At 38.9% G+C, this 21,285-nt stretch overlaps 1 protein-coding gene across 1 annotated transcript in view; it reads left to right on the top strand.

Annotated features, from left to right (window-relative positions):
- The window catches only part of COL22A1 (collagen type XXII alpha 1 chain), a 183,613-nt gene that overhangs the window by 140,568 nt on the left and 21,760 nt on the right, over positions 1–21,285 (top strand). Inside the window, exons 35-45 of the mRNA XM_026047153.1 lie at positions 1,085–1,138; positions 2,746–2,799; positions 4,517–4,621; positions 5,129–5,173; positions 7,273–7,350; positions 9,041–9,076; positions 9,992–10,045; positions 15,222–15,266; positions 15,747–15,794; positions 17,947–18,060; positions 19,545–19,598. Of these exons, the coding sequence (XP_025902938.1) occupies positions 1,085–1,138; positions 2,746–2,799; positions 4,517–4,621; positions 5,129–5,173; positions 7,273–7,350; positions 9,041–9,076; positions 9,992–10,045; positions 15,222–15,266; positions 15,747–15,794; positions 17,947–18,060; positions 19,545–19,598 (687 nt within the window). The remainder of the gene's footprint in view (positions 1–1,084; positions 1,139–2,745; positions 2,800–4,516; positions 4,622–5,128; positions 5,174–7,272; positions 7,351–9,040; positions 9,077–9,991; positions 10,046–15,221; positions 15,267–15,746; positions 15,795–17,946; positions 18,061–19,544; positions 19,599–21,285) is intronic.

The raw sequence follows: 21,285 nt of genomic DNA, 5'->3' as shown, positions 1-21,285 counted from the left end.
CATAAATTGGTAGCTGGAAGGAAGTTGCCACTGCTCCAAATACTGCTGTTGTCTCATAGAGCAGTAACTGGGAATAACACAGAAATGAGGAACTCTTTAATTCTTCTTCAGTGAGACAAAGGTGACAGATAAGACATCGCCTTGGTGAAGAGCTGTGCTGGCTATGGATAATTTTCATCATCTCTGAACCATTTGCATTTTCCTTCTGCGTGAAGGGCTACACAGCCCTTCCAATAGAAGAGATGGTAGGATTTCTTCATAATCTGCTCCAAATCAACTAGACTAATTCAGTCTGCTGATACAGATGCCTTCAGATAGCCTCACTGTTATATATCCAGATGGACTAAGAGTGCTAACAGAATTTCTTTTGCTTAGAAAACTGTGACAACCGATGGACCTTGGCCAGTACRGGGAGATGTGCAACAGCAGAGATAACTTTAACCGCTCAGATCTAGAGGAAAATGTCTAAACAGAGCTTGGTAACCCCAAATATACTTCTGTATGAGTATGACTAGGGATAGTCTGACTAGGAGATGATGGACAACTCCATCTTAGAAAGCTTTGAGTTGCAGATAAAGACTTGTGATTCTGAAATACAGTATCTTGTGTGCTTTGTGCTGTTGATCTGTATTGTGCAAAGGAATGTTTTCAGAAATTGCTAACCAGAGCRAAGAGGACTGGAATTATCAGCAAAGGATATTGTGTTGGCCTAGATTTTTTTAAAATGACAAATCAACACATTTTTCTCTGATGTTTTAATGTTTCAGGATCAGACCTTTCTTCCTGCATCTGAGCTAAATTTAGAATTTATTTTGATGGTGGATAATTTTCAGGTCACAAGAAGAGTCTCTATCCATTTTACACTGTTTTATTCTTCTTTATACTACGAAGTACTTCACAAAAATACTGCTGTTTGCTTTGTACAAGACCTGGTTTGTTATGAACTCCAATGTAATTTGGAGCTTCTTTTTGCTTTGGGGTCTTTGTTGTGAATTGTGTGAGTTGTGAATTACGTGAGTTTTATGTGCGCGTGCACACACACACACACACACACACACACACATATTGCCTTTTCTTATAACAGGGTGCAGCTGGACCAGCAGGACCCCCAGGTCTAAGAGGCTTGCCAGGAAACGTGGTATGTGTGCAGCAGTGTATTTATTTTCCCATCTGTGCCCTGATTTTTTTGTTTAGTGAGTTCACTTTTTCATTCCCCAGAGTGTACTATCAAGTTCAAAAGTCTGTGTTTTACTTTTTTTTTTTTTTTTTTTTTTTTTGTAATTACATTGAAAGACCTGGAGGAGTCTGGAAATGACATATCCATGCAACTTCTTTCCATATTCGTTTGTAGCAAGGGGAAGCATGGAGTTGTTTCATTCTCCATCAATTTTTGCAGAACATTGTTTGCTGCCAGTTCTTCCAGGGGAAAAAAAAATAATAATAGAAAAAAAGCAGTGTTTATTGTGTCTCTGTTTTGTTTTCCCGAGCCTCATTTCCATTTGTCCTTCCTTTTGTAAACATGACTTCTTAATGAAAAAATTGGACACTTGACTCCYATTTCTATAATGAGAGCATGTAAATACTTGATCCTATGATGAGAACCTGGAAATCAATATAGTGACCCTCTTGAATAGGTAGAGGTTTRTCAACATCATTAAATTGTACATGATGGAGCTGGGCTGCATAGAAATCTTTCTCCAAATCCAGCTCCATGCTCCATCAGTGCAATTTTTGCTGTAGTGCTTGGGGYTCTTCTGGATTTACACTGGAATAAGTGGAAAGCAGCAACTAGATGCAGTGTTGCAATGTTTACAGATACACTGGTGTAGCTCAGTGCTCTCTAGGACAGAGCTTGTCAGCTGGGCAATTCAAGAACTCTTGAATTAGCTTTCTACTAATTGATCTTCTGCATTTGATTTGACTGTGTKAATGCATTGATTTATTTTCAAACTGGAGATTGATATGTAAAGCGAAGACCTTTTTCCATTTTAYGCTCCTTTATTCTAACATCTGAGTCTGCCCTTGGTATATTTGTGTCTATGAAAACTAGCATATTTGGGTATAATTTTTATGGGCTCATAAAATAAAGTAATTACTGCATCAATTCTGTGAGGAGATCAATCCAGTCTTGCWGAACTCAAGTCAATGTGAAGTTATGATTTTGCATCATTTTAATATGGAGAACCATTCAGTAAAACTATGCTCCCTTCTAGTGATTTATGAAGTTATGGTATTTGGAGCTAAATCACCTCTGTTTTGACAAGCAATCCTTTCAGATCTGCCTCAGCATGAAGACGATTGAAAATTAAAATAGATGGTAAAATAAATATAGCTAAGTTTTCCATTGTATGGATTTGGAGAACATTAGACATAGAAAAAATAAGTCWTGTGAGACATTTGGCTTTCCTGATACAGAAGCAATGATTTAGGGTTTTCTTGTAATGTAACAGGAACTGCTGAGTATTTCACAGAAGAAAAAAATAGTTGATAAAAKGAGAATGAACAAATCGGGGATTAACTCACTTTTTGCTTTAGCTACTCATTTTTTTTCTACTTTGAAAAAAGTAACTCCTTTACGTACTTGGTGCACAGTTCGTCAGTGCTCTTTTCTGGATTACAGGTTATCTGAACTGGGAAAGGTAAAACTGATACTAATCCGTGAGATATACTCTACTAACCACATTGATCAATCCATAACTACTGCTAAAAAGAAAATTTTAAACTTCAAAGCACTTTTCTCTCCAGGGAGCACCTGGAGACCCTGGACTTCCAGGAAAGGATGGAGAAAAGGGGGAAAAGGTGAGGGTTTTTCTTTTTTTTTTTTTTTTTTTTTTTTTTTTTTTTTTTTGGTTTTTTTTTTTTTTTCTTAATTTGGCCATATAAAAGTGTCATTTAAATAATCTGTAACAGAAGCAGTCTGAATGTGAAGTTCCATCTCCGTGTGAGGAGCAACTTCTTTACTGTTAGGGTGACAGAGCCCTGGAACAGGCTGCCCAGGAAGGTTGTGGAGTCTCCTTCTCTGGAGGTCTTCCAAACCCGCCTGGATGCCACCCTGTGCCACATGCTGTAGGTGTGCCTGCTGGAGCGGGGAGGTTGGACTAGATGATCTCCAGAGGTCCCTTCCAACCTTGAATATTCTGTGATTCTGTGATTTAGTAGGTTCATAGACCTCTAGAAGACAACGGCTCATTAGATCACCTTGTCTGGCCTTCTTCTTTNAGGCTGCTCAGGGAGGTTGTGGAGTCTCCTTCTCTGGAGGTCTTCAAAACCCACCTGGATGCCACCCTGTGCCACATGCTGTAGGTGTGCCTGCTGGAGCGGGGAGGTTGGACTAGATGGTCTCCAGAGGTCCCTTTCAACCTTGAATATTCTGTGATTCTGTGATTTAGTAGGTTCATAGACCTCTAGAAGACAACGGCTCATTAGATCACCTTGTCTGGCCTTCTTCATTACACATGTTATAAGGATTTCTCCTTGTTATACCTTTCTAATTTTCCTAGTAAAATCACTTAGATAGTGATTTTACTGGATGCAGTGAAGACAGTGTAACACCTTTACGCAATGATGATGATCTGCTGTCACCACCTGATCAGAGTGAGGATTTTGTGATTTGTGGACCTTCTGAGATGCCACTTTATCACTGTAAATCAAAAACAGTAAGGAAAACTGGCTTTCATTGGTTATAAAACAGATTTCTGTTCTCCTGATAAGCAATTGTAATTGTACCCTTAGCTCAGCTTTCTTGTTTTCCTTTATCTGATTTGCCAAACTGTTACGTACCATCTCATAGCTAGACAGTGAGCTTTCTGCAGTCAGGGATTTGCAATTTGTTATTACTTTACACAGTACCCAGCACTCTGGAGCACTGATCTTTGGTTGCTGGAGTATAAGTATAAATGATTAATGAGAAACACAGCACCATATATGACAGATACATGTTCAGGATGGGAATGCTTCCCAGCCCCTYCTGTCAAATAGTGTTATCTATTACCAAGATCCACTTGAGTCCTTGACCCCGTTATAAACTATATACTCTCCCAAAACCTCTTACGAGTCCCTGAGCTTGAACCGGCAAGAATGTGTTGGAGCAGAAAGTACTGTTAAGGACACCTTTCTGATAATGTTCCAGCATTCRCTTTGTTCTTCCTTCTTCTGACATCTTAGCCTTTTGACTTAAAATCCTCATCTGAATATAAATACTTTAGGGTCATGTCTGAATCAAAGTTTTTCTCATACAATTGTTTCTCGGTGTATTTTGTTGCAGTATTTCCCCCCCTTTTTTTTTAAAAAAAAAAAAAAAAACAAAACAAAACTGCCTTTAGATTACTTAAGGAAAAGTTTTCCCTTAACAGAGAACTTCCTATGATACCAGTAAAAAATCAGATAAGCAGGCTGGAGGGGAAAAAAAAAAAAAAAAACATAGTTTTTACTTTCTATGGATGTTCTATATATGTAATGTATATATGTAATGGTGTTTTTAGTGTTAATAACAGGTCTAGTGGATTGTCTTCTCTAGGGTGATCCAGGAACAGAAGGAAAACCAGGTGTACCTGGCCCAGCTGGTCAGCCAGGGCCTGCTGGAGAACCTGGTTTACCTGGCAAGGGTAAAGATGGACAACAGGTAAATTGCTGGCAAGTTCTGTACTTGAGAGGGAACAGGTTTGATGCTAGCTGGACACACATGACTTCTGCAAGGGAATAATAAATTTTTGATGTAGATTTATGTTGAATTGTTGCAAGTTCTTGTAAACTGAAGACATCAAAGTCTAACTTGCTTCAAAATGCTGCGGACCCTACTGTTTCATCTAAAGGGAGAAAGAGCTGGTGCTGCATTTCTGAATGTTAAACCATGTTGGCCATCAAGAAAGGAGACATTCCTCAGGGGCTAACCATCACTGATATGTAGGTCCTTGTGACCAATATAAAAATGCGTAGCATGCAAAAAAATCCCTAAAAACATTTAATTCTAGTCTTACTAAGAGGTTATTTATTTAATTTCCTTACAAGTCGTCAGTAAAATATTGTCAGGACAGAGTCAAGTGATACAAACTCCTTTGACTCTCTCAAAAGGTAGGCTCCTATTTGGCTGTGTTTTGGCTCTTTTCTGGTTTTGACTTTGTCATTCTAGGGAGAAAGAGGGCCACCAGGCTTGCCAGGACCCTTTGGACATAAGGTGAGCACTGAATTTATTGTGAAATGCTTCCCTGCATTATTGGAATGAGAGGAAAAGTTATGACAAAAGATTGGTCTATTTTTCACTTTTACTCAAAAAATATCCTTGTCTTTTAGAGAAGGGGAGGAGGTTCATTTTTTTGCTTTTCSAGTACCCCTGTACATGCACATATCAGGATATGAGTTAACCGTGCTTGCTTCTCACATTATTTTCTTTTCCAGCTTTATGTGAATTCATCACTAAGACTAACAGCAAAATGATGCATGATTTTTTAAAGCAAACAGTCCCTCATGACCTTTAATCTGTGCAACAAGAGAGACATTGACATAGCTTAAAGGATGAACAACACTTGAGACCACCTGTCAGTACTTTTAAGAGCACTTCTCTGTACCATTTGTTTCCTTCACTTGTCTCAAGAAGAAAATCTATTATTTCTCATAGGACTGATGTGCTCTCCTATATTGTAGCTAAGGAAAAGACTGGCTAGTTGATTAAAGATAACAGCACTAATTTGTTCAATTGAAATTAATATTTATTCCTTTAAAAGTGCATAGCAAGTAGAGAAGGAAATAAAAAGAAAAAAACAAAAATGCTTGTTCCGGGAGCATCTGGGTTTTGTTTGAGTCTTTAAACAGATATGACAAAAAATCTTTAATTAAAATGACTGTTTGGATAAGTGGGGTGTTCAAACAGACTATGTAAAATGATGTAAGTGGGGTTATAGCAGTCTAAAAAGAGTTCCGTCTAAGTCTCATGATTTTGAAATAGTCAAGCTGCTCTGAAATGTTTCCGTTTGTTTTGCTGCATTCTATATAAATGCATTTTACTCTGCATATATCTTTTACAGCTCAGAACACAGGTATAATAATAATGTAAGCACTAATACAAAAATTTTAAAAAAAGCAATGAAAGTAACATAATGAAATATGCTATTCAATATCAAGGTGAGATTCTAGGAATTTTAGCTACGCATGGAAAAATATTATTGAGCTTTTGGTACTGAAATTATGTTCAAGAACAAAATAATAAATAAGGAAYAGGCCAGAGTCTTTTAACTAATCAAAAGATATTTGCTGTAACTGAAGTGTTATTTATTTATAAACAGAACTTAGTGTAAGAAGAAACAAAGTAAAAAAAGAAGGAATGAGAAGGGAAAAAGAGTAGGACATATTGTACACAGACTTTTGKGCAGGCAGAATCCATGGGTAACAATTCCTAGAGTAACAGCTGGAAATAGTATAATAATAAATAACATAAATAAGGTCCAAGACTGCTGCCAACATGAGACTGAATCTCACAACTGCAATACAATCAATAAAATCTTATTTGATATTTCTCCCTACAACAAGAGAACAGACATTAAATTTAAGTACTGTAGCTCAACACATTCTTTTTCCTTCCTATCCTTCTGTCTGTAATTGCCATTTAATGGTGTCAAATAGTTGTTTGTACCTTGCAATTTTTGCTACTAATAACTCAGTCTTCTAAAAGTGAGGTCTCTCCGTTTGTGGTATAGTCTGTTATTCCTGGGTTATTTGTAAATAATAATAATAGAAGGATTAATACCCTGCTGTGCGCAGACCTATCCTGGTAAAGGGAAGAAGGGCAAGATGTAACCTAACATTTCCAATCCTATCTTCTTCTGATAAATATTCTGTATTTGGCTCTATTTGCTACCAACCACAGAAATGTAGAGAGAGGAAAGCTGTAACCGTTAATATTTTCTCAAACCATGAGCAAGGCCAAGTAGCCTGCAGGCAATTCGTAAGTTTGATGTTMTGAGCTCAGCAAAAGGTGCACTGCTGGATGCTGTGCTTGACCTAACTGTCGAGGCTGCGTTCCCACAGTGCTGTATGATGTGGTGTACATCGTAACTGTGTAAATGCTGAGGCTCCAGGTGTAGGAGGGAGGCAGATTTTGTGGCATGGTCCCACATCTCTGCATTGTCTGAACCTGATACAGCTTAGAGGAGCGGGTTTGTGCCAGATGTGTCTGTGTTACACTTCACCGTAAATCCTTATTGCCTTGCAATATCATTTTTTTTTCCYTCAACCATGCACAAAACATGTCTGCTGTTTAATTTCTTCCTTTTATTTCAGGGTGAAAGAGGAGCTCCTGGCCTCCCTGGGCAGCCAGGAGATAGAGGTGTACCAGGAATCGGGTTGGCTGGACCCCCTGTAAGTAGCAGCCTGTGACGAGACAAAAAACTGGCTGTTGCCAACTGGCTCCTTGTGCTCAGCTATGTCGAGAACCTAAGGGACATTTTACCCATTTGCACTGAAGGTACAAATTACAAACTGTCCCAGAGGTGGCCATTCATGGCTCAGATGTCTACACATTTTGTGAGGGTTCCTGATGCGTTTTTTTTTCAGTTGGAAGAGAAAGGCAAGTGCTATCAGAGTGACTGATATCATTCAGTGGTTCTTCTGATTTTCTGCAGCATCTTGGCAGGTTGGCTGTGGATGTGATCTGAGATCTATGCTGAGCCACAAGGGTTGAGCTAATGGGGACATTTAACCTTGCTCTCACTCCTTTAGAAGGGATGGATGTGACATACATGTCCACATCAGTGACCCAGTCAGTGCTCTGTTAAAAACAAAACTAGGTTGATTGAATGTTTGGATGTTCATGTCATCAAGATGAGACTCTTCTACTGTCATAATGATGCCTCTTGGCATTATGGAGATTTAGGTGTGCTTCCAAATGTGCATTGTATGTGCAAGCAAACATGTTCAGGAGGAAGCAAACTTCAGTCCTAGCTGTAATTGCTGGAGGACACCAGAGTCTTTTGCAATACTTTGTACACCCCCTGGTGTTATACTTATGTCAGAACAGTAAAGGCAGTCTCCCAGACAACGTTTCTGTGCAATGGTTATCTATATACAATAGTTTCCCAGTTAGCTTGAAATGGTGCATCAGAGTGCTGTACGATACRGGTTGGTAAGTTCTAACTTCATTCTGCCCCTGAACTTAATACTGGCTTTTTCAAAACTATTTAAACACCACCACAGAGGTGTGAGGTCCGACTTGTTTTGGTATGTTTGGATACCACTTTGATTCATCCGTGCCTGATATGAGTAACACGTGACTTTTATGGTATTGCTACAGAACTTGCATGCCTTCTTGTCAGTTCAGTGTACTCAGTTGTACCTTTTTAAGTTGCATCCCCAAATGAATAGCAGGCACAAGCCCACTGAACTCTATGCTTTGACCTTATTTGAAGAATTTTCAGATCCTGTGGGATGTTTTTCCTTGTGTTAGAGGTGGATGRAAACAGTTTGCTTCAGAACCCAGAAGGGTTGTCACATCCCAGCCCAAGGGCTGCAGTTCTACATCCCCAGGTCCATCTTGGAGTGAGGCTAAGCACGTATTCCCAACAGGGACACACACTTGGTGCACACAGACATGCACATGCAGCCACGCACGTTAGACCTGAGCTGGAGGAGAAGAGCAGGATGAGTGCCTTTATCAACACCCATACAAAACTAACCAGTGATGGAAACATGAGTGAGAATGGCTTGATGCCACTCTTTTCCTCTGACTGATGAGCAGTGAAGCAGTTGACTGGAGCAGTCGCTCACTGCGCTTTCTTTTCTTGTTATAGTCTGAGCTTCGACATTTCCTTTATCTTTTTCGTTCTTTTTTTTTGTTTGTTTATTTTGTTTTGTTTTTCCATTTAATCTGTCTAGTGTTTTCATCCATCAATCTCAGGTGAGCGTCCTGTGAAATTTGCTCCTTTTCATGACCTTTCCCTCTCTACTTTTTCATATCTCTGTGCTTTGGAATGAGCTCTGGTCCCAGCCATGTGGGATATTAATGTTGATTTCTGCTGCTGTTTTGATTGCTGTGTCTTCTGTTCCTTCACAGGGCCCTGTAGGACCCCCAGGAGACAAAGGGTCATTGGTACAGTATGTCTTTCTAACTACACACAGATTTTATGGGGAGGGGGCAAGCTAATTATTTTTGTTGGTTTGTTTTTATTTCCTGTCCATGATTTTGTAAATGCATGTTTAATTTGTTTCTTTTTGCCTAAGAATGGCATTGTCACAGAGTATAGGATGACCATCCAAAGATGTCCCTGATCTTATCACTTTTATATTGTCAACTACCATTCTGCTCTAGTGGTTTGTAAGATAGGATTGATKCAGGCTCTTGGTGAAGTGACAGGTTTTCTTTATCTGTCAATGCAAGCTCAAAGCTGGAAACAATGTATTACTGATTTAAACATTCCTTCATAAAATGTATTTTGAGGCATATAATTATGCTGTTATGTCTTGTAATTGATGGAGGCTGCTCAAAGATTTAAAGCCATGTGTTTTTAAGCATTTTGCATGCTTAAGTCTTACAGAAACCCTGTTTTTGAGTATTGATAGAACACACCTAGTTCACAAATCTGTAACTTTAAAAAGGATTCAGTCCRTGAGTATGGAAGAAGTAACTGGATACTATGATCTTCCTAACCCCTAGCATGAAATTCAGGCACTGTAGCCCATTTCGGTACGTACTAGCTCAGTACTGAAGGAGTGACCTTTTTTTTCTCCTCTCTTGCCCTGTGGTCAATCATATTTTCTCCTTGTTCATAAACCTACCTGCCTATAATGAAAATTCATTATTGTTTTTCCAAGGAAAGAATGTAAAGCTTCATTTTAGTGATTCATATAAAGTCCTTTGAGGTACAGAAGTGGCTGATAATTGTAGTAGCACAGTATGGGATCTTTTATTTATTTTTTCCTTAAACTTGCTGTGACTGTAGTTGTTGCTAACAGTCATTTGATACCTGCTGTTCATTTTTTCTGGATCTGTTTCTTTCCCTACCAGGGTCTGCGAGGTGTACCTGGTATCCCTGGGCCACAGGGGCCTCCTGGTCATGATGTGAGTAAAATAAAAGCTTAAGAGTGCTCAAATCTGACTTTTGTAAAAATCATGCTTGTACTGTCATTGAGTGTTAATGGGATGATCCAAGAGAGATGGCTCACAGAAATGGAGCTGAGAACACGTGAGAACACGTTGAGCAGGACATCAGGGGAAAGAAAAAAGTAATTAGAGTGAAGAATAACCTTAAGGCATGTGTTGGAAGCTTTATCAGTGAGCCATTTAAAAGTGACACTAGAGAGGGAACTTGGCAGTTAACACTGGGGAGTGATCCCGCACAGCGAATGTATGATCATTAAGCTGTTCAGGAAATTCTAACAAACAGCTGAAATAAGTAATCTGTAATAATTCTATGAAATAGATCTGGAGCCATTAAAAAGCTTTTTTTTTTTATGTGTGAGCTAATTTTGCTGACGATGCTGTACATGGGAGATCACGTTTTAACCTTGTCTCAGCATGTTCCTCTAACTCCTGCCATCTCAGCGGGTGAGTCATGGTGCTGAGGAACAGAGGAAAACGTGACAAGCACCCAGTTGGAAAGCTGACCCCTATCACTGCCCAACTTTGGCACAGTGTTCAGTTAGGACGGGAAGAGGAGATTTCTCCTCTGCTGATCATAAGCTCAATGATGAGCTATTCCCACAAACCAGTTGTGGGAGAAGACTCCCCAGGAGCGACTCAGAAGATTTTGAAAGGCTGGATCTTGGTGTTTGTGCTTGTGAGTGCTGTGACATGAAGGGATATTACAGTGCCTTCTTGGTGCTGCTTTGTGATGTTTTGATGCCCAAAATGGGTACCACTTATGAAGTCCAAAGGTTTTTCATCTCTAGTGCAGCTTCACTGAAGTACATCAGTTGGCCTAAAGGATGATCCTTAGTTTAGTATGGACTTCCCTTAGCATATGGAGAGGATCTTTTCTATGTTCCTGCTCTTCTCCTAAGACACAATCCTTATGGCAYTGGTATTCCTGCACACCCCATCGTGGAAGAAAATATCTGTTTTCTCCATTACCCCTTGTCCCTGAGCAACCTTTCCTGACTTCTCGTGCAGTTTTCTGCCTTAACTCAGATATTTGAGTTCTTCTAGCCAAGAGGTCATAAWCAGGAGATAGAATAGAGGGGTTTATTAAAAGTGTGTTGTGTGAAGAATCTGACTTTTCTGATTTTCCTGTCTCTGCTCAGATCAACATTCACTGGTCAGCTTTTGGAAAGGTGGTATCATTGTCCTTAAATCTTTACTTTCCCACACAGAAAGTTACTCTACCGTATTATGATACTTACAAAACACATCCTATTACACAAACTGTTTTGACTGTACTACATATGTCTTTTAAAAGCTCTCTTTATTCTGGGCAGTTATCTGAGAAGTGATTCTACCTGTGTTTCAGGTTATGTAAATATAACTACATATACTTCAGGGCATATTTTAATGTTTCTTGATCTCAGCAGAGATATCTATTTTGACAAGATCATGCATTTTCAGTTTTTTGATCTCCACTTTTGTTTATGATGAGTACAAAGTATTTTGGGTTTTTCTTTTGCAGTCTTCTATGTCTGTGTAGCAATCGAGTGCTCTTTGAATCATACCCACTTTTGCACCCTGTTGTGTTTAAAYAGTGTGTTTCATCAGTTAGAGAAAGCTGATTTGAAATGGTAATATCACCTTGCAATGTAATTCCCAAACCACTCAGTAACAGTAGCCTTAGTGATTTTCCTTAATGTCTTGTCTTTTGCTGTGGCCTTTGCTACTGCATTCCATGTTTTTTTCTCAGACTACATATTTTTTTAAGTCATATTTACATACAACGGGTCACTACATTATTTTTCCCAATTGCACATTCATCAGATGCTCTTGAAAGTGTGTGTAGCATAAGCTGTCATTTTCCCTGATGGTGTCAAATCAGAGTTGTAGCTACATTTACAGAGATGAGATATTAAATACTTGAATTTGACCAAAGTAATTTCCCATTAGTGAACAGGCTAGCTTTTACATGCATGCATCCCAACCTCTTTCTGTTGCCCTGGAAGCAGCATGTGCCATGATTTTTTTTTTTCCAGTAGTGTGAGGTCACCTTTTGAAACATCTATTCGTAGTTTGATCAAATGTCAAAGACTCAGGATAGAACCTTGTTTTATTAAACTTYAGATTTTGAAATTCTTTTCTCAGGTTCGCAGTACAGTTGTGCATGTTTGGCTTTGTTCTAGCAAGAGGTGTTTTTTTATTTATTTGTTTGAACTGCCCCACAAAGTTCATTATATCTGTCACTTGCTAGAGACTGTCTTCTTCTGGGGCAAAACAAGAACTGGACTTGTTACTGCTTTTTTCTTTATTGTTCTTCTCCCATTTGCAATATGTCTGTAAATTTGCATATTGTCTAATTAGCTGAAGTCCCACTTTCTAAAGCTTAACAGATGCCTTCARTGGGCTTTTGTATGGTCTTTCTGCTGTTTTTCTTCGTAGCAAGTCTACTTTGCTCCACAACTGGACTATTATATATCATTTCTACTTCCATGCCCTCAGTTCCTTCAACTATTTATTGAACTTTCCTGTGGGGGGAAAAAAATCAAAACTCATTTTAAGATGGCAATATTTCTTGTATTGAGTATTAAAAAAGTGTAGCCTTTAGTGCTTTCTTTGGAGAAATTGCCCAGATCTGTGTCATGCCCTGAGAGCTGCAAAAAATAATTCAATGTATTTCTCTGGAAGCATCCACACTCCTCTCCTTGTYTGCAGGAGGATAAAATGCTTCCAAATGCCTACCTAGTTTCCTTAAATTAAAATACAGTCTGGCTAAGATATTCTCTTGTCCTACTATTATGTAATAGGATCTTTCTGTTTTTTGATTATGCTAAACATAATTAATATAAACATTGACTTAATTATTTTAAAAATTAAGCTAATTATTTCTGGTAATTAAGTTTTAGTATTCCTGGAAAGGTAATCTCCTCCTGCATTTATTTTTATAATTGTGAAACCTTAGTGGCTACATGCATTAGTACCTTTGGATCTGAAAGGTAGAGTTTTCTGTTCCATTGTGAGTTTATTCATCTAGTTAAAAAGTCAGAACCGGTGATCCTTTGTGTTTGCTTTAAAGTCCATACACCACAAATCAAAGCACACTTATCAAACCTCCTGCTGGCTTTTTATTCCTACAAACTATAAGCCGCTTAAGCTATTGCATTTTTTCTTTAATTGCCAGTCTTTTAATAGTACCTCGCTTTTGTAAGTCTTCGGTTTTATTGCCCTATGTTACTGGTTTCTTTATAAGCATTTTCTTTTATTTTCAAATCCGTCATTTATCTGAGCACTGCCATGTGATTTCCATCAGTGTCCAGGCTGAGGCCATTCCTGTGTGTCAGATTTTGCAGGCACATTGCATATTCTGGATACAGTGCATCCTACCTCTTCATCTCTAACTGCTTTTCCCCACACTGATACACTGCAACAGTCTTCCTTTTTGATGTTCTGCTTTATCTCAGCTCCTGTTGGCTATAAAACTCAAATGCGTTTCAGGAGTTTATGAGGTTTCCAAATGATGATCATTAGTTTGGTCTGTGAATCAACAGCTCTTCTCTCCAATGCCATGCAGTTTTTAGTGCACAGGCTTTATTTATTTATTTTTTTCTTTCTCTGGCTTTCTCCATTTCCCTCTCATGCTATTCAGCCTGCCAGATGCACTTATACCTTGCCTTCCTTCTAGCATTTTCGTTGTGCTCTGAGCGATGTTTGCAACCTGGCAATAGCTGAGAGCTTCTCTTTTATTATTATTTTTAATTCTGGGCCTCTATATTCCAGCAATCTCTCATCTACTTTGCACTCTATTTCCAATTGCTGCCTTCTCTCTGATAATGCAACATGCCAAAGTATTATCATTCCATACCTGATTTATTAAACTTGTATCAGACAAGAATTCCTCAAAGGATGTTTTCCTCCTGCAGTCTTGTACCTTTCAACTATTTGACTTTTCCAGGATACCCAATGATTCTCTGATTCATCAGACATGGTACTTAGCTTGATTTCTCAGCCTGGCTTATTTGCCTGTGTTAAAGACGCCTCCAGCTCCACAGCGTACAGCATTCATGCAAATAGCTCCATCTCCTCTTGTCTCAAGCAATTCTGTTGCCACACAGATGTCTGAGTTATACTTAAATCTTTCCCAGGATTTCAGTTTTCGTTGATATTGTTGTCTCCAATTCCTGTCCGTTAAGTTGAAGGCTTATTGTTCACTTAGAAGTATTCAAAGTGGGCATAGCAAGAAAACAATCAAAGTTTTTTTCAGATTTTCTCTCATGTGGCAGGAGGTGTGGAATGCAAGTTTGAAGTGAGACGCGAAGAAGAATTTCACATTTGTYCTGTATTTCTAATTGTGATATGACAGGTTTTCAGAACTGTGCCTACAGACACACTCAGTGTGCTTAAGTCATTAATTCTCTGTGTGGCCTAGAAACTCCCCATCTGGTTGTCTGAATAGATAACATGGGCCTCATGGGAGAGTGGGTATCAACTTCAGACAAGGTGATTGACAGAACTCTTAGCCTACTTCCCAACAGAGTATCTGACTAATTCTTACAGGTCGAAATTTTGGACAGTCTCAGAGTTTCCCCCGAGGAGACCTTGCTGAACTTAGTCTAATTTAGAGATGCTGTTTGTATGGTTCAGAGTATTGACTAGCATCCTGAGCAGAGCAATCTGGAGGCATCCCCAGCGGGTTCCTGCTCTATTATCCATCGGACTAAACACAGACAAGATGATAGAAATAAAATAAAATAAAATAAAATAAAATAAAATAAAATAAAATAAAATAAAATAAAATAAAATAAAATAAAATAAAATAAAATAAAATAAAATANAATAAAATCTTTCCACAGATATAAAAATGATCATGTAGAACCAGCTGGATATAAGGATTCAGCAGAGAGTTGTTGTGTGACTCTTTCTGTAGATAAGGAAGATTCAAAAGGGAACAATTAAGAAATAGCAAAGTAATGAGGCGGTCCCTTTTAATGATAACAGTATTTGAAGAAGTTGATTGCTGCATGCAAAGACTATGGAAATGATGCTCAGTGGCAGAAAACAGGAATGTGTGGTAGTCCAGAGCAGACAACAGTATGTGTGAGAGCAGTCAGGATAGTATTGTATAATGATCTCACAGATTTTTCTTTCTATTGTTCTGTAGGGTCTTCCTGGAAATCCGGGAGAAAGAGGACCTCCTGGAAAACCAGTATGTGGTTGTGGTTTCATTTCTCTATTACATCTTCAAATGCTATTTTTCAGCTGTGTTTCCATTATTCCTCTTATCTCAGTTCCTATCTGCACATCTCACCTCCGAATAGCAGTTCAGTGAACTTCCCCCACTGTTCTTCATGACAGAGCAGCTGGAAAAACAATAATACCTRTAAGGGGTTATGGTAAAAATGCCTGTGATACTTTCAGATCAGTATGAAAATAATTGAATACCCTTCATAAAACCTAACGCTTTAACAGCAGCTTCTTAGCACCACTCTGCAGTACTCTCTGCAAGAACTGTGTTTCCTGTATGTGAAAAGTTCAATTGATCTCAGATATGACATTGAGTATTTATGATGCAAGAGGGTTCAAAAAGTCTTGGGCAGTGGAAAAAAAATCAGCAATCCATAGGATATTTTCTGATACTTTGATGCCTTTTAATATTGCCTTGTATAACAATATTCTCATTCTACAGGGTTCCTCTCCCCTGCTCTCTCCAGAGGACATCAATCTCTTAGTGAAGGTAATCAACTTTAGAGAACGGCTGTGGATTTTACTTGTATGGTTGATTCAAACCTGACTAATGTATTCAAACCTGACCAAGACTTAAGTCTGTGGTGTGAAAGTGTCTAAGATACAAGTGCAAAGATACCTCTAAACAGTCTGCCAGAGGATGAAGCTTGCAGATCTCCTATTTGCACTACACTTGGCACATTGGAGCATGTACTGGAGATGAAATTGTAGAGCCCTCTGACAGTCCCCAAGGGTGGCACATCCTACACGGAYCTTTATAGCATGGTGTTTGATAAAAAAGCCCTGAGACTTTTTGAGCTCATTCTGAGTCAATTTTTGATGGCTGCTGACTATAAATCTACAGATATTTCAAAGGCTGAATTGGGAGATTTTTAAGCAGTCTTGGGACGTGGCAAGAACTTCCTTCTTATTGATTAAAAGAAACTACATAATTGCTTTTTTTAATCAATCCCATTGACAAAGGAAGCATTTTAGGGTTGCTACAGTTGCTACATCATGCAGAGATGCCTTTCTCAAGGAGTCAAGTATTATTCCAACGATTATTGTATTGTTTGTGATTTCTGATTTGCACTGTATTAAAACACCAGTTTTTGAGTGAGGGTGTTGGTTTGATGTCCAATCTTCCTTTGTTTATAAAATTACATTCATATACTCTTATTTTTTTAATTATTTTTTATTCCACACTATTCYACACCGCTCTGTCCACACTTTGAGTCTAAGTGAAGCTAGGGTTCTGTTGCTCTGGATGTCTTATAAGCATGTTATAAAGCAGCAACTCTACCCTGAAGAATATATATTGTAAATATATAAAGATGCTCAGAAAGATAGTTCTCTCTGTTTTAAAATGGAATATTGCAGAGCTGGAASTTCAATCAAGATCTCTGAACAACAGAATGACAGAATAGTTAAGKTTGGAAGGGACCTCTASMGAYCATCTAGTCTAAMCTTCCTGCTCAAGCAGGGACACCCAGAGCATGTGTCACAGCGTGACATCCAAGCGGGTTTTGAAGACCTCCAGAGAAGGAGACTCCACAACCTCCCTGGGCAGCCTGTTCCAGGGCTCTGTCACCCTCACAGGAAAGAAGTTCTTCCACATATGGAGATGGAACTGCCTGTGTTATACCCATTACCCCTTGTTCTGTCACTGGCCACCACTGAGAACAGTTTGGCCCCTTCCTCCCTACATTCCCCCTACATATACTTAGACATATTAGTCAGATCCCCTCTCAGTATTCTCTTCTCCAGAGAAAACAGGCCCAACTCATCTCTCTTCATACGAGAGATGTTCCATTTCCTTGATCATCTTGATTGCCCTCCACCAGACCCTTTCTAGGAGTTCCACGTCCCTCTTATACTGGGTAGCCCAGAACTGCACACAGTAATCCAGGTGCGAGTCTAGTCATCTGGAGATTGGGCTATTCTGTCCTTTGTAGGCAGGGTTCACTCCCATTGCTGAAGAGAGTCTGTCTTTGAAATAGAAATGTTATTTATTTATTTATTTTGAGATCAACAGAAATACAAAAATTAGTAAAGCAAGGCAATACTTCAACGAGTGTTTTAAAAAGGGAGGTTGTAATTCTCCATGACAGAATATGGTTAGGACGTTAAAACATTTGCTTTTCATAGTCTCCAAGCTCCCGTTGGCCATGCTAGTTGATGAAATAAGTTTCCTTTCCCAAATACCCTGTTGGACATTATGCCGTACCCAAGTATTCCCTAACAATTTGCCCTGTCTGCTATAACTAAAGTTTTTCACACAGTTGCAACAGTTTTCTGAAACTTCAAGCAGACTTGAAGCTACAGTAGCCRTGCATCTTTGAAACACATCTTTTCTTGGCTGTGTGATCTTCCCATTAGGAAGAACTTTTCCTTTGTTTCTTGATCCTGCATGATGACACAGGAGTTGTCTAATGTGTCTGGTAAGAAATTCCCTGGGAGTCTTTGAACTTAGAGGTCACCCTTGCTATGTTCCATGCTGCACTTCTGCAAGGCGAAGTAACCCACATGCCCCTCAGCGTGGTTGAAATGCAGAGGCCTATAGGCTGTGCTTCTATACTATATTCATTGTGGGGTCTGCAGGATTTGTAAGAGGCACTTCGTCTGTTGTTCATTTAGTTCTCAACGTTACTTTTCCCTCCTAGGATGTGTGCAGTGACTGTCCCCCTGGCCCGCCAGGACTACCCGGAATTCCAGGTTTCAAAGGTGATAAAGGTCTCCGAGGACCACCGGGTAGAGATGGCCAGGATGGCAAAATGGTAAGAGAGACAGAAAGTATTTATGCATTCTTACTTGTTTTTTCTTATATTTCTACATAGTTGCTTTCTTTTGTAACAGCCTAGTGCTGAATACTTCACAGATGACTGTGGGTCAGTGGGCTAAATATCAGCTTTTGGTAGAGTAGCTTTTGATAGTGTAAATATCCTGGCACACTTTTTCTGTACCAGAAGTTTTTCAATCATACTTCTCGTTCAGAAGGAACACCAGAAGTGTTYGAGGAAGAAGAGAGGATGGTGACTGAAGAGCAAGTGGAGTGCAGTCCTGAAAGCTTAGTGATCACTGTATGGATTTTCTGTTGGCTACAGGTGTGCCTGAGGGGAAGAGTTAGGAATGACTGCTGTTTTAATGGCACAATTTTTTCAGAGGACTTGAAAAGCGGGAAGGGGGTAAGGGTTCTTAATAAGTGACGCCCAGTGAAATGAGTCTCTTAAACTTTTTTTGTGGGGTGTAAGGACTGAGGGAGAGGAAAAGTGCTGAGTTTCTACTATCCAGAGATCCTTTATGATCCTTTATTATTCACATTCTTAACAGTCTCTTTTTTTTTTTTTTTTTCCCTTTTCTCTTCCTGTCCTTGATCCGTGTGGATATCTTTTCCTTTCTAAATTCATTTCTCAAGTGGATAAAAGTGAATGAAGAAGCCTGTGATGTAACTGAGTTTGGCCAGTCTATCCATGATGTGTTCTGTGCATTCTTACTCACACATTTTCCATGAATTGTAGTTATTGTGAGAAATATCCTCATTTTTTTCTCCTTTATCCTAGAATACTTAGATTTGGGCTTTAGTGGATTTTTAGGTACCTTAGTACTTTGGTACTAGGTTGACAATCTAGGTTGACAACTCTGTTATAAAAATACCATATTTTGGGAAGAGAAAACAGAAGGTAAGATAGGAAGTGAGGGATGCCACATCCCACTTGAACTGCAGGGTGGAATTTGGGAAAGGAAATACAGCAACTGCTGTTGTTCCAGGAAAGCCATCACTTCTGTAAAAATACATGAAGAGAATATTACTACTCCAGCTAATCAGGATCTTGATTTTATTGTACTGTGATGCTTCAGTATGTTCAGTTCAAGGTGCATTCAGAAGGGGGCAGTCTTYTAGACTGAATCCTTCCATGACACGCTACATATGGTTCTTCTCTAAATCTTTTGTTTCCAAATAACCAGGGCTGATGAAATACAAAAACAAAGATTTGTCCTAAGGGATAGCCTGTTTGGGAAAAACCCGCTGCATATTTAAGGATACATAATGTTGTGCTGATGAGCCTGTCTGATCCCATATAAGAAGAGGGATCAGACAGGCTCATATCCTACTAACACAGTGTGTGTTGGAGCATGAAGCAGTCTGTGATATCGAGCCCTTTTGACTCTATGGTTCTAGTTGTGAGGGATCATTGCTGACTTGCTCTCCATTTCTGATGAACAGGAAACTAGAATTTACCTCTACCTCTCTATATTACAGGGGATTGCTGGTCCCAGAGGTCCTGCAGGCCCACCTGGACTGGATGGTGCAAAGGTTGGTTGTTCTTTTCCCGTATTGCCTAACCAAGATGTTCTTGTGATTAATTAGCACATTGAAGAAGCAGGATCTTGGTGGCATCCATCCTTGTATAAAGGAATAGGACTTGCCTGTTAGCTAGACCCTGCACTTGTAATTTACTGGAGTGAAATTTTGTCACAGGTGCTTAGAACTGCACAGCTTCCCATATGGACGATGTTTCACTTAAATATAGTCTTTTCTCATACCATCTTGCTATTCACAAAAACCTTGATGAGCTTGATTCTTGCTGTTGAAAATGATTCCTTTGTTTTTGTTTTGTTAGTTTTTTGAAAGCTAAAGACTTTAGGGTAAGTTTCAATTCAAATCAGATGAGGAAGAAATTAAAGCCTCAGCAGTAGCAGCTCTTTATGCCTCCCTCCTTTTTGGATCCTGCATGCTTGAATCACTTTAAATTAAAGGTGATGCCGTGGGCTACTGGGTTCCAAACACCTGCCACAGTTTCTTTATCCACAGGCTCCAAATGTTCATTGAAACATGCTATAGGAAGAACAGCTCATTTCAACTGCATGCTCCTACCTCACAAACATCAAGTTTGCTATGTCTGAGGGATTTTAATAACATAACATTTCAAGCTTTTCCCATGAGTAACTCTGTCATCAGTCTGTTCAAAATGGCAGTTTTTCACAGTGAAAACTTTTACAACTGCCTAATGTGAAATAAATCAAAACAGATCAATGGAGGGAGAGATATAAGGTGTGTTCATCCAGGAGTACAGATAGTTTTCCTCCAGACTTGCATTCATTCTGACTTACTGTCTAAAACAGCATCTGCTATTTCAATATCCTTGTATTCGCACTTACTAGCGTGTTTAACAAAGTATTTCGGATTTAGAAATTAATTTTACACCTTGCAATTAAAAGTATGGGAGTCAGGGGAGAAGCAGAGTCTCAAAATTGAATATAAGTTGTGAATATTTTCAAATATTCACAAAATATTCACTCAAAAGTGAATATAAAATCAGTGTGTGCTCTGGGATAAAATTTGCAAAATAACTAGTAACCCATAGCTCCAATACCAGGTAGAAATTTCAGGCAGGATTTCTGAGATATACCTTGTCTTGTGATGCATTCTTATATGCTATGGAGAAGATGGAGAGTTGCATAGCAAGAATGAATATTTAACTTAAATAGCGTCACTTTTAAAGTGTACGTGTGAATAGTATTAAATAATAGGTTAGTTGTACTGAGTAAACTCTATTGAGTAAACAGATGAAATCACAATTTCAAATATTAAAAGCCCTTATTCTAAAACCTGTCAAGAGCTGCAGACACAACGACAGTACTCCTCTTTGATTATATATGTAGGATTCTAAGGGTGAAAGACCATTTTGAAAATGGTGTGTGGTCCAGAGCACTACCATAAAAACTGGTGTTAGGGGCCATTCTGAAATGTGTTGGTGGAACTGTAGATCCTTGCTCTAGCYGCATGAACAATTTCTTTCCTTCTGGTAAAATGAATTGTGCCTCTTTTATTTGGTAAATAGCATCTCTTCTTTCCTCGCTTGTCTCCGAGCTCTCCTGTAATGAACCAGAGTATCATTTCCATAGTCAGTGTTATGCATTAGTGTCCTGTGCCTTGTTCAGGCCATAATTTGTTCCCCATCATCTCGCTCTTTTTTTTTTTTTTTTTTTTTTTTTTTTTT

This window comes from Nothoprocta perdicaria, unplaced genomic scaffold (assembly GCF_003342845.1).
Source record: "Nothoprocta perdicaria isolate Ctin4 unplaced genomic scaffold, notPer1 scaffold_48, whole genome shotgun sequence".
Taxonomy (NCBI): domain Eukaryota; kingdom Metazoa; phylum Chordata; class Aves; order Tinamiformes; family Tinamidae; genus Nothoprocta; species Nothoprocta perdicaria.
This window is presented reverse-complemented; position numbering and strand designations above follow the sequence as displayed.